Source organism: Danio rerio, chromosome 8, assembly GCF_049306965.1.
Source record: "Danio rerio strain Tuebingen ecotype United States chromosome 8, GRCz12tu, whole genome shotgun sequence".
Lineage (NCBI taxonomy): Eukaryota > Metazoa > Chordata > Actinopteri > Cypriniformes > Danionidae > Danio > Danio rerio.
The window spans coordinates 19,828,217-19,841,446 of record NC_133183.1 but is presented as its reverse complement, the minus strand read 5'-3'; the positions used below and the strand labels follow the sequence as shown (position 1 = coordinate 19,841,446).

At 35.8% G+C, this 13,230-nt stretch overlaps 1 protein-coding gene across 2 annotated transcripts in view; it reads left to right on the top strand.

Annotated features, from left to right (window-relative positions):
- The window catches only part of tnni3k (TNNI3 interacting kinase), a 29,366-nt gene that overhangs the window by 4,096 nt on the left and 12,040 nt on the right, over nucleotides 1-13,230 (top strand). Inside the window, exons 2-17 of one of the 2 annotated variants that reach the window (XM_073909919.1) lie at nucleotides 198-531; nucleotides 709-817; nucleotides 2,210-2,295; nucleotides 2,578-2,675; nucleotides 2,780-2,890; nucleotides 5,106-5,204; nucleotides 5,281-5,419; nucleotides 5,838-5,982; nucleotides 6,103-6,207; nucleotides 8,892-8,986; nucleotides 9,383-9,532; nucleotides 10,017-10,103; nucleotides 10,246-10,302; nucleotides 10,615-10,707; nucleotides 12,278-12,335; nucleotides 12,413-12,607. In XM_073909919.1, the coding sequence (XP_073766020.1) occupies nucleotides 492-531; nucleotides 709-817; nucleotides 2,210-2,295; nucleotides 2,578-2,675; nucleotides 2,780-2,890; nucleotides 5,106-5,204; nucleotides 5,281-5,419; nucleotides 5,838-5,982; nucleotides 6,103-6,207; nucleotides 8,892-8,986; nucleotides 9,383-9,532; nucleotides 10,017-10,103; nucleotides 10,246-10,302; nucleotides 10,615-10,707; nucleotides 12,278-12,335; nucleotides 12,413-12,607 (1,667 nt within the window). In that variant the 5' untranslated portion in view covers nucleotides 198-491. Of the gene's footprint in view, nucleotides 1-197; nucleotides 532-708; nucleotides 818-2,209; nucleotides 2,296-2,577; nucleotides 2,676-2,779; nucleotides 2,891-5,105; nucleotides 5,205-5,280; nucleotides 5,420-5,837; nucleotides 5,983-6,102; nucleotides 6,208-8,891; nucleotides 8,987-9,382; nucleotides 9,533-10,016; nucleotides 10,104-10,245; nucleotides 10,303-10,614; nucleotides 10,708-12,277; nucleotides 12,336-12,412; nucleotides 12,608-13,230 lie in introns of those variants that run through there. The other variant, NM_001204823.1, reaches the window with a different exon arrangement.

Genomic DNA, 13,230 nt, shown 5'->3' with positions numbered 1-13,230 from the left:
GTAACAATGAACAAATTCCTGCAAAGTAAAAGGCAATTAGTTACTTTACTTAAAAATCAAATAAAGCCTTGTTAACTTATGTTTTATAGCTATGCAGATGGGTATACTCACTTTTTAAAGTAAAGTCAACTAATGGCTATTTATAGAGTGACCTCATAACTTTACAGTACAGAATATCATCTATTTGTTCCCCCCAGATCTATTCTTGTTCAGAAAGGGAAAGCTAGAGAAATCTAGAGGAGTCTGATGATGCAGCTGTTATCTATAGAGAGGAATCAGCCATGGCTTCGCTCAGTAAGAGGTACAGATCTTCCGAGAGGTCAGCTGCCATTGTTGTCAGGCATTCCACACTGGAGCTAGGATATTTTTAGTAGGCGTCGTGATCCCTTGTCAGGCTCTTCTCTATTGTGCCAAGGAGTTGTGTTACAGTACCACTGCATGAGACTTTTCCTCAAGCTAACCACGCACCAAAGTTCAAACCAACCAGTCCAATGGGGAATTACAAATCAAGACCTACTCAGACATGTACAGGTAAACATTAAGCTTCTTTAATTGACTGCTTGATTAGTTCCTTTATGATAATTATGAACGCAGTAGATTTGGACTATCAATATTCTGGTGTTCTATCCTCTTGCAAGTGAGTAATAATAATTGCACAGTGTGTTAATTCTGCTCATGTACTGTTGTTGTGGTCTTGTTTTGGTGTAGATGAGTGGAAAAAGAAAGTGAGTGAGTCATATGCTGTTATTATTGAGAGGTTAGAGGAGGACTTGAGAATTAAAGAGGAGGAGTTTAAGGAACTCAAGCATGTTTTCAGGTGAGACTCGAGGCTTTATTATAGCCTCCCTTATAGTGTACTATTTAAAGTGTAAATAATTGACACATCTATTATAACACAGCCACAAGGACTGAGTGAATGTAAAGATGTATTAATACTAAAGTTTGATAACACTTTACGATAAGGTTGTATTTGTTCATGCATTTACTAATATGACCAAACAATGACCAGTACATTTATTACAGTATATGTTCATGTTTAACGTAAGTTAATAAAAATACAGTTGTTCATTGTTAGTTCATCTTTTTTGTGTCTTTATACATTGTAAAACACATTACATTAAAAACATCATAAACATGTAACAATAAGCAAATACAATGGAGAGTATTTTGAGCAAAAATAAATTAATAAACAAACAAATAAATAAATAAATAAATAAATAAATAAATAAATAAATAAATAAATAAATAAATAAATAAAAACACTACTGTAGTATTATATACAGAAAAGACAGGTCTACAATGTGCTGACCAGAACTAGTATCCAGTCCCAAGCTGTGAGTAGGTGGTGGGGACTCAATCAGAAGGAGCAGGGTCAAGCTGAAGAGTTTGGACATGTTTGCGAAGGGGTTCCCACAATTTAATAAAATAGTGCTACGTCAGTGAACAGAGTCCCTAATTTTCTCAAATTTCATAAAATAAAGAACATTACTTATCCAACAAGCGTGAGAAGGGGGTAAGGGCGCTTACAGTTCAGAAGAATGAATCGCCTAGCCAGAATGGTTAAAAAGGCTACGAAGTCTACAAAATGAGAGGGTAAAGTGTGGCCGCGTGGGAGAACCCCAAATAAACCGATAATTGGACAAGGTGGATTATCAACAGGGGTATTAGCAGACAACGAGAAGAAAAATTGCCTCCAAAAACAAAGCAGGGAAGGACATTAGAGTAGCTGGCCCAGATTGACATCTGTCGCACTCGGGTCAATAGACAATTTGATGCGAGCTAGCCTGTTCTTGGACCAGTGAGCTCTATGTACTACCTTGCATTGTATGAGCCTGTGACATGCAGAGATTGAGGAAGAATTAACCCCGTTCAAGACCACTTTTCATGTCTCCTCGTTAATGTCAGTTCCAATGTCTGGAGACCAGATGGTCCGTAAGTTATCAGAAGAAAATTGCAGATTAACACGTAATTGAACTTTTAGCACAGGGATCTATTGTTAGTTGGTCTTAACTAACAGTGCATTAACTAATGCTAACAAGCATGAATTTGGATGTTAATAATGCATAAGTAAATGATGAACTATGATTTATAAATTCTGTACAAGTATTGTTGATAACTAGTGAATGTTGGTAAATACATGAACTAAAGAAACCTTATTGTAAAGAGTGACCTTAAGTTTTTATGTAAGTGTATTTTGTCATCGATATAGCTCAGATGAAGCATTCAATAAAGTGAACTTGAATTATCGCACAGAGGGTGGACTTTCCCTGCTTCATCTCTGCTGCATATGTGGAGGTAAAGAGTTATCTGTTATGATGCAATATGTTTGTTTTGAAAACATGATGCATGATTCATCATTTGATATTGTTAGAATCTCTTTTAAAACGATTTTTCTCCCAGCTGATATACAGAAAACAATCCTTCTTTTAAATAGTGCAACCCTGAAAAGTAAACAAAACAATATTGTGCATTTGTTATGTTATAGTTTTTGGAGGACTTTGCAGATATTAACAGACCATCTACTAATACTCTAATTACTGGTCATGCATAATCAACACGGTCACTTTCTGCTACCAGGGAATAAAGCTCACATCAGGACCCTCATGCTGAAAGGTTTGCGTCCATCCAGACTCACCCGCAATGGATATACTGCCCTGCACCTGGCAGCATTCAAGGTTCATTTGGGATGCTGGGATGATTTTTCTTTTGCACAATATGGCAAACTCTACATACTAGGATAAACAAGATTTAAGATGTGATATTTCTTCCTTTTATGCAGGATAATGCAGAATTGGTCACGGCGCTGCTGCATGGTGGAGCAGACATTCAGCAGGTAGGCTACGGAGCCCTCACTGCCCTACATATAGCAACTGTGGCCTCCCATCTTGAGGTGAGTGCTGGACCACCTGAAATCAAACTTTAGTGTTTTAACCAGAAATGTAGATTTGCTCTATGCTTGCTCTAGCGCTTAATGTTGGTGTTAAAGCATGAAAAAGGCCTTCGGATTTACAAATCCACCTTAAATGGTGTTCGCTTCTTTATCAGGATTTATGTATTGTTTGTAAACTACCTCTAATGCCTCAGCTGCGTGTGTATTTTTTATTTTTTTAAATTTACACATCACAATAAATCAAAATTAAACCCCGAAGCTTCACAGACATAATTATCATTTTGTTTTCTTTGATTTCGAAAGGATGCTCTGTGTATTTGTCACTTGTGGCTTGCGAAAACGGCAGCGCACTTCCAAAAACTCTCAGCTGTGAGCGCTTCTTTAACTTTTTTAAATCACTGACCACTCAGTCATGCTGTTGTCACTCTTAAAAATGCAGCGCTTTCATTGACAGCAAATACTGAGATATACCCTCAACTCAATTCAGTATCCGCACAGAGTAATTGCAATAAACAACTGCAACACACTGTCTGACAGCTGGCTTTCTGTGTGTTCTCTTTGTGTAAGTTTATTCAATAAAAAGCATTTCGGGAGTTTAAACTGAAAAGGCTTTAAAACATGTGAGGTTTTGTTTTTGTAAGAGTACCTGAGGAGGCGGGGAGAAGCAGCTCACTAGCATTTGAAAAGGCACACAAAAATTGCATGTTTTTTGTTTCATCCAAAAAGAGAGCCTGTACAATAAATGACCTGTGAGGTGTTTTGAGCTGAAGCTTCACAGATACTTTTAGGGGATCTATAGCTTTATGTTGGGTTTGGTAAAAAAAAAAAAAAAAAAACAGAATATGAACCCTTTACGAATCCCATGTTTACACATCAATACCCCTTTAATATGCTGAATAATCTGTGCAATGAAGTATTAAATGTCCAGTAACAACAACAGTTTGCGGATGGTGGACTAAGGTGGATGAATGCCAAAATAATTTTTACTGTCTTTGTTAGTTTTTTTCATCAAAATATTGCACTGAAAAGACAATGTCAAAATATGGGTAACACTTTATTTTGATGGTCGATTTGAGTATTAGTAGACTGTCTGCTTAATATGTTTATACTGCTCCTTCAACAGACATTTAACTGACTTTAAGAAACTTTGCAAGTACATGTCAACTTACACTAGCCCTAACCCCAACCTAATAGACTATTTATAATCTAATGCAGTAGTTCTTCACCAAGTACCACCTCAAAAAAACTGTCTCTCCAAGTACCACCATAATGACCAGTATTGAAGTACAGTAGCATAGTAGGCCTAATTATGCAGCTACAGCTCTGTAATTCTTCTTATTAGGATTAATTATTATTATTAGCCACTTTAAACATTAATAATAGTTTAAACATTAACACTGTAGGCCTACTGTGCTTACAGGTAAGAAAAATAAATAAAACGTCAACGTTTAAACTAAAATATGCTTTTAATAGATAATTAAAAATGGCACTGTTCTCTCAAAAGTAAAAAGAAAACTGCTGTACTTAAATGTAAATTAGTATTATCAAATAGCAGCCTATTCATCAAAACCTGGAAATGTTCCTTAAACCGCGTAAATATATGTTATATGTCATCATATTCATGTATATCTTTTTGGTACATTTTTAAATATACAAATAATTCATATATACATGCAACATATATCTTTGAAATCTAAACATTAACTGGTATTTTAAATATATGAATTAGGTTTACATACTTAAATTAGAATTTAGATCTGCTTACTGCACGTTAGATTAGGCTATGTCTGTCAGAAAAGCAAGATTAAAACCATACCTGTCAACATTGGGATATAAAAATACAGGATACGTCCCCAACAACCGATACAAATATGGAGAGGAAACTAGCTTAAAATTATAAATACATAACAAACATTAGAAAATTTAAAATAAAATAAAAAGTTTAGCCTAATAAAATCAATTTATCACATCTGTGTTTTCGTACGCATCAAAGGGGTAAAAGTGCGTTAATTTTTTTTTTTACTTTAATTATTCAGCGATTGCTCCTTGTACCACTTGAATGAAGCCTGCGTACTACTAGTGGTACACGTACCACAGTTTGAGAACCACTGATCTAATGAGTAGTAGTTGGCATGTAGATGCAATGTAACTGAATTCAACAAACAGACCATTAAAATAAAGTGTGACCAAAATGTGTTTCCAACTTGTCCTCTAGGTCGTTGATATTCTTTTACAACACGGTGCATATGTCAATGTTCAAGATGCAGTGTTCTTCACGCCTCTGCATATTGCAGCTTACTTTGGCCACGAGCAGGTCAGTATTTACTTCACAACATCAATGTTCAGCATCTAACAGCTTGCTCATCATTTTTTTGTTCCTTGTGGAACAGGTCTGCAAGCTTCTTATGAAATTTGGGGCTGATGTTAATGCTAGTGGAGAGGTGGGGGACAGGCCGCTTCACCTGGCGGCAGCTAAAGGTTTTCTGGGGATTGTCAAACTGCTGATGGACGACGGTAGCAAAACTGACGGTGAGAGAGCTTATTGGGGTATTTCACCCAAAAATTTAAATTCCGTTATCATTTACTCATCCTCCACTTATTACAAACCTGTTTGAGTTTATTTCTTTTATCAAACACAAAGGAAGACTGGTTGACGAATATTGGGAAAACAGCCGTCAATGTAAACGTCAATGGCTGCTTTTTGCCCCAACATTCTTTAAATTATCATGCTGTGTGTTTAGCATTAGTGAACTCTATGTTATTAGTTAACTCGAACATTACATTTTTGGGTAAACTATCCTTTTAATGCTTGCAATGTGCTGAATAATATCACTATTGCATTCTATGTTGCATATAGATCAACTGAATTTAATTAACTCACCCTTGTTATTGACATTGAATCAGTCTAAAATTGATTGACTCAAAAGTTTACCTCGACTCCAAACAGTCAACGCTCAGGACAACGAGGATCATGTTCCCCTTCATTTCTGTGCTCGTTTTGGACACCAAGAGGTGGTCCGTTTTCTTCTTCAGGGCAGTTTTGACGTTCAGCCGCACTGTGTCAACATCTACGGAGATACACCTCTCCATCTGTGAGTTCACCTGAGAAAAAGCACACAACATCAACAAACCACTAAATCACCTGACCACAGTAAAAGTGATGATGATTTAAGTCTGTCATAATGATTTTAGTCTTTATTTTTCTCTTTCAGAGCATGTTACAATGGAAAGTTTGAAGCGGTGAAAGAGATTATCCAGTTGTCTGGGACGGAGAGTCTGTCTAAGGAGAACATCTTCAGTGAGACTGCGTTTCACAGGTACAGTTTACATTTAAATTTGTAAAAAAAGTTAGGCTGCTTACTTGCTTTTCACAGGCAGTAATGCTTAAGGTAGTGTTTGTGCGCAAGGGCACTACATTAAACTGATTTCAGACGAACTTGGGACAGCATAACGATTTAATCATATACAACAAAAGATAGAGAGATCTGTGGTGATAACTAAAGGAAAATTTGTTTACTACAATATTAGGTTCTTGCTTGAAATGTCATCAAACTTGGAAAAAAAAAGTCAAAAACATACATTTACACGCAAAATGATACAGTGCTTTTTCTGTGTGGAGTTTGCATATTCTCCCCGCATTTCCTTCGGGTGCTTTGGTTTCCCCCACAGTCTAAAGCTATGTGGTACAGTTGAATTGAATAGGCTGAATTGTTCGTAGTGTATGATAGTGAATGAGTGTGTATGGATGTTTCCCAGAGATGGGTTGCAGCTGGAAGGGCATTCGCTGTGTAAAACATGTGCTGGATAAGTTGGCGGTTCATTCCGCTGTGACGATTGTTAAAGGGACTAAGCCGAAAAGAAAATGAATGAATGAATGAATGAATGAATGAATGAATGTATTGCGACTTCCTGATGCCTCCTATAAGTCGCTCGAGAGGCAGTGAGGGTCCTTTATATTTGTGACGCGCTGGTGGCTTTAGACAGAGACACTGAGCCCAAGATGTTATATGGAAAACTTTATGTAACTTGAAGCATGAAAAAAAAACAATACAGCAATTTGTGTCTTTGAATACCTGTTTTGTATGGTGCCGATTATTGCGTTGGTGTGATGATTGTTGCGTGTGCCGTTATGATACAGTTTTGCGTTGCTTGGTTTGCGCTGCTGTTTGCGTTGCTGTTTGCGTGGCTGTTTGCGGTCAACAAAAAATACGGCTACCCCACTCTCCTTCTCTCCTCCTCACCTGTGTGATTGTGCACGCGCTTTATGTTCGAGCAGGTGCCAATTATGCCCACGTGACCAAAACATAAAACGTCACTGTGAAACCCAAACCAATCAGTATACAAATAAACATTATAATTAAATGAAAAGTAATATGGCTCCTATAGAATGAATGAATGAATGATACAGTGCTATGAGATGCTATGTTTCGATCAGAAGAAGGTATCTCCCGAGACAGTAAGTGTAGCAGAATTTGAATTTGGACATCCCTAGATACATTTTTTGCCTTCAAACTTTCAGACACAATCCTATTTTAGTTTTTTATTAAACTTTTTTTTAGTAAACTTGGTTGTCAGCGATGGTAATAACAGTATTCTTCAACATTAATTTAGTTTTGTTTGTATAGCATGGTTGATAACATTCATTCAATCATTTTCCTTCAGTTTAGTCCCTTATTTACTGCATGAATGAACCTATTCCAGCATTTGTTTTATGCAGTGGATGCCCGTCCAGCTGCAACCCAGTACTGGGAAACACCCATACACTCTCACATACACACTCACGCACTATGGACAGTTTTGTTTACCCGCAATTCACCTATAGCGCATGTCTTTGGACTGTGGGGAAAACCGGAGCACCCAGAGGAAAACCACGCCAACATAGGGAGAACATGCAAACTCCACACCAAAATAACAACTGACCCAGCCAAAACTCGGAGCAGTGAACTTCTTGCTGTAATATATGCAAACACAAATACATACATACATACAGATATAAGTATAAAAGGGAAGAACTATATACATAATGTCAGAGAAGTACATAAATGAAAAGATTGTCTAAATATTTATGTAAATCAGATCAAACAAAAATAATAATTTGTCACCAATATCTTAAAAAGACTTTTGCTTTATGCATTTTATGGGATACAGTAGTATAAAGTAACTAATTACAAATACTCAAACTACTGTAATTGAGTCGTTTTTCTCAAAAACTGTCATTTACTAAGTCGTTTTAGCTAAGTAGTAGCTAAAAACATGTACTTTTACTTTCTCTTGAGTACATTTTTAGTGCTGTATTGGTACTTTTACTCCACTACTTTCCTTCAACCTGCAGTCACTACTTTATTTTTTATGGTCTATGGGGATTAGAAAAATCAGTCCGGTGATTCCCGTCCAATCAAATCGCACATAGAAGGTAAATCGCATCATAATGAACTACCTCAAGACATGGGCGATTTATAAATGCAGCAAATTGTTTGGAAGCATTAAAACTGGTTTAAGATGTTGGCTCAACACTTAGATTTTGTTCAGTTTCAAACACAACCTAAAATCAACCAAATATCAACGTCATTTGACGTCATTATTGAACATCAAAATAATGTTATCCTTAGACGCTAGCTAGCCATTCAATTTTGGTCACCTGACATCACAACCTAAATCTAACCTACTATTAACGCATTATGATGTTGTGTGCCTGCTGGGCAATAACTAAATTCACTACAGAATGTTACGTTTACACACACATGCACATATTACATGTAAACGCATCAGCTTTTAACAGCTTAATACTACTCTTGAGTTTTTTTCGAAAGAGCTACTTTTTACTCATATTTTGAGTAATATTTAAAACAGATACTTTTTTTACCCTACTTGCACTACATTTTTATGCAAGTAATGGTACTTTTACTCGAGTATGATTTTTTAGTACTCTTTCCACCACTGATGGGATACGATATCTGCTGATATTGTTACACACTAAGTGAGGGTTAATTGTTTACTGTAGTGCCTGCACCTTCGGCAAGAACCTGGAAATGGTGAAGTATCTGCTCGGTCAGAATGCGATGAGCATCAACCATCAGGGTCGAGATGGACACACAGGTAGTATGACAGCAGTAATTTATGCTTAAAGGGATAGTTCACCCAGAAATGACAATTTTCTCAGTATTGCTCACCCTCAAGTGGATCAAAACCTTTTTGAGATTCCTTGAACACAAAAGAAAATATTTTAAAAAAAGTTAGAAACCTGTAACCATTTTCTTTCATAGCCAGAATAACAAATACTATGTATGTCATATGTATGCCAACATTTTTCAAAATATCTGTTCAACAGAAAAAAAAAAACTCAAACAGGTTTTGAACAAGTGAGGGATGACAGAATTATTAGCTTGGGATAAACTTTCATTTTGACAACTGGAAAATGTTTCTGCTCTTAACACCTCTCTTGACACCTCACTGCTTTAAGATTATGTGTTGTAAATTATATTGAAATAACAGGTCTGCATAGTGCCTGTTTCCATGGCCACATCCGGCTAGTTCAGTTTCTTCTGGACAATGGAGGAGACATGAATCTGGTGGCTTGTGACCCCAGCCGATCCAGTGGGGAAAAGGACGAACAGACTTGCTTAATGTGGGCCTATGAGAAAGGTAAATATAGAATATCTTTCAGTCTGTCTGTCTGTTCATCCATCCATTTTTTTTATAATAATGTGCAAATCATCAATTCTAGACAACATTTAAAGGGACAGTTTACTCAAAAATTAAAATTACCTCATAATTTACTCTTCCTTGCGTGTTTTTTTACCTTTATGCATTTCTTTCTTCTGTTGAACACAAAAGAAGATATTTTGAAGAATGCTGGTTGCTGTGGCCCATCGACTTAGCAGAAAAAAATACTATGGAATTCAATGGGTCCCTTAAACCAGCATTTTTCAAAATATCTTCTTTTCTGTTCAACAGATGAATGAAACTCAAATAGGTTTTAAACAAGTGACGGGTGAGTAAATAATGACAGAACTTTCATTTGTGGTTGGACTGTTCTTTTAACACTAAATGTACCTGAAAAAGACTTAGTTTTCTTTTGTTTTTAAGTGACTTAGTGTTTTGATCAACGTGTGCATGTTTATTTCAGGCCACGATGCCATTGTTACTCTGCTAAAACACTACAAACGACCTCAGGATGATTCACCCTGCAATGAGTATTCTCAACCAGGAGGGGGTATGAGACTCGTTCCACATGTGGTCTGAGAGATTCATACTGTGAATTACATATATGAACTTATCTGATGCTGTTGTGAATTTTAGGATGAGTACAGAAGGAAAAAAAATGATTATACTTAGTTTTAACTTGTCTTTTGCAGACGGATCTTATGTTTCTGTCCCCTCTCCCCTGGGAAAGATCAAAAGTATGACTAAAGGTAAAACATGCAGTTAGACCCGACTCACTGATTTACTGTTGCTATGAGACTCATTTATGTTTCTGAACTCCCGCTACCCACAGTCGTAGGGTATCTTCAGAGTCAGTGAGTCAGAAACTGTGTCCAAACATCCTCCCACTGCGTAATTGCTGCAGTTCAAGCTTTTAGTTTGTATTACACATAAACGAAGGCATCTTTCATGACTCATAAAGGCATATGTCAACAACATGAGCTAAATCAGACACGATTAGAGCTTCAAATGATGATTGATGTGAAGACATAAAAGCAAGCTAACTCCTCTTTTCTCCTCAGAGAAGGCAGATGTGCTTCTCCTGAGAGCAAGTCTTCCGTCAAACTTCCATCTTCAACTCTCTGAACTGGAGTTTAATGAGATTATTGGATCAGGTACAGTGAATCACTTAAGGCAAGACACTGAGTTAAAAAACTAATAGTTATCACCTTCTCTAGTTGATTGATTACATGAAGTGTACTTATTTTTAGTGTGAAAAGGTTTCTGAAATGTTATGTTTAAATATGCAAACGAGGCTAATTTGCATACATTCCTAGCACAAAAATCTAAAAACTGAGTTCTGGTTCAAATGTTTTTGTTTCTCATTTCATAAAAGTGTTAAAGGCCATTCATACCATTTTAATGAACGATAAAAGTCAGTTTATTTTTAGTTTATGGATTACTTCTTGTAACCAGTAGTGTACTACTGGTGCATCTGACCAGTGAAACCAACTTGTGTAATCTTCATTTAAAAAGGTATTAATCAGTTGATGCCAGTGGTGTAGTGGTTAGTTCGTCGACACATGCACTCGCGGCAACCCAAGTTCGATTCCCACCTCGCAGTCCTATGCTGATCTTTTCCCTCTCTCTGTTCCCCATGCTTTCCTGTCAATAATCTCTACTGTCCTGTCAATTAAAGGTGTAAACCCCCCAAAAATAATATTAAAAAAAGGTATTAATCAAATCAATGAAATTTAGCAATCTTTGTCATGTGTAATGGAATAAAAACAGCACAAACTATTTTCCCCAGCATTTTAAAAGGAGGAAATTCATGGATTCCTGAGGTATTTGCTAGTCTTTATCTTCCATGTATTTTATATCATTCTTTCCAATGGTATAACTAATTCTTTTCTAGATAATAATTACATTGAAATAATCTTTGAAAAGAGGGTTTAACATCCTGGAGTGCTTCTGCACAATGTTGTCTGTAGCTTTAAATTGCTGAGCCCTTTAAATTTCAATGTATTCTGACTGGCTGTCAGTGCTTTGTCATTATTCATCAGCTAAAAAATATATTGTTATTAAAGTAATCCCAAGTCCCAACCATACAGTTTTTCTACATCTTTATCTTTATACACTCTCTAAAATAAAGCTATGCAATGTTTCACTGGTTTGGTACCTTTTCAAAAGGTACACACATTTGTACTTAAAGGGTCCATATTGGTACTTTTTAGGTACTAATATGTACCCTTGAGGTATTAATATGGAACTTGTAGGTACAATTGTGTACATTTTGAAAAGGTACCACCCTAGTGACAGCTTGCGTACCTTTATTTCTGAGAGTGTAGTTCACTGTCAGAAGGATTTTTTTTTTTTTTTTATAGTTATCCTACAAGGTATGAACAGGCCTTTACAGTCAAATGTTTCATTCTGGGAATTTCTGTTTTTTACTCTTTGTTTTTTTTACTGTGAACAGTCAAAAAATAAGTAGAAATTTAAGAAAGGATGCAGAAGAAAGACTAATCTTGAGAAAATGGCCTTAAGTTGTAAATGAACCTACAAGCATAAATTGATAAACTGTGACAATAACTTATTTTCTTTACATTAGACTAAAAATATATCATGGAAATCACAACAATCGACAGACTTTTTAAAAATAGTTTTTGGTCTGTAGTGTCTTGCCTTAAATATCAAATAACAACACACATTAAACCTTAATCCACTAAAACAACTGCATTCATACAGGCTCCTTCGGAAAGGTCTACAAAGGAAAATGTCGCAATAAGATAGTAGCAATTAAGCGGTAAGAGTTTCTTTTAACTTGTTTTGTCCACATCATGTATATAAAGTGAACTGCATTACCTTCATACCTTTCCACAGGTACCGACCAAACACATATTGCTCAAAGTCTGACACGGATATGTTCTGTCGAGAAGTGTCTATCCTGTGTCGCCTCAACCATCCCTGCGTTATCCAGTTTGTGGGAGCGTGTCTGGACGACCCCAGTCAGTTTGCCATCGTAACCCAATACGTTTCTGGAGGATCCCTGTTCTCGCTACTGCACGAACAAAAGAGGTCATTTCAAGAGTATTATTACAATGAATGTATTAAAACACATTAATACTATTATTTGTTACAAAAAACTTTTATTTGACTTCATATTGATCAAACTATCATGATAAACAGATTATTTACCACTAAATTGTTAAGCAGCTGCTTTCAACATTGCTAATAATAAGAAATGCTTCACTAGTACAAATCAGAATCACATCAGAAGCATCTTGACACTAAAAGTAATGTAATGTAATGTAAAAGTAATGGCTATGATTTATAGTTAATAATTTTAATTTAAAAACTGATCACATTCTTAACTCAAAGGAAAAATTATTTTAATCATTTCTTTGCATAAAATAAAAAAGTGTCATGTTTCAGATGTGTATATGCAGTTTTAGACAATGTGATGCAAATGTTTTAATTTCAAATGTTGAATAACACTTATTTTCATTTAGAACAATTGAAAAAAATTCTGAAAAAAAAAGCCTGTTAATGATTTTATTATGCTATACTCTAAAACATTTTGTGAAAATTGGAAGAAGTGCTATCAGAAATGTATAGAATAAAAAAACTATACTCAATCACATCACATATTAATCCAGTAAATGCAGAGAAAATGAGAATTTTTTTATTTGTAACAAACA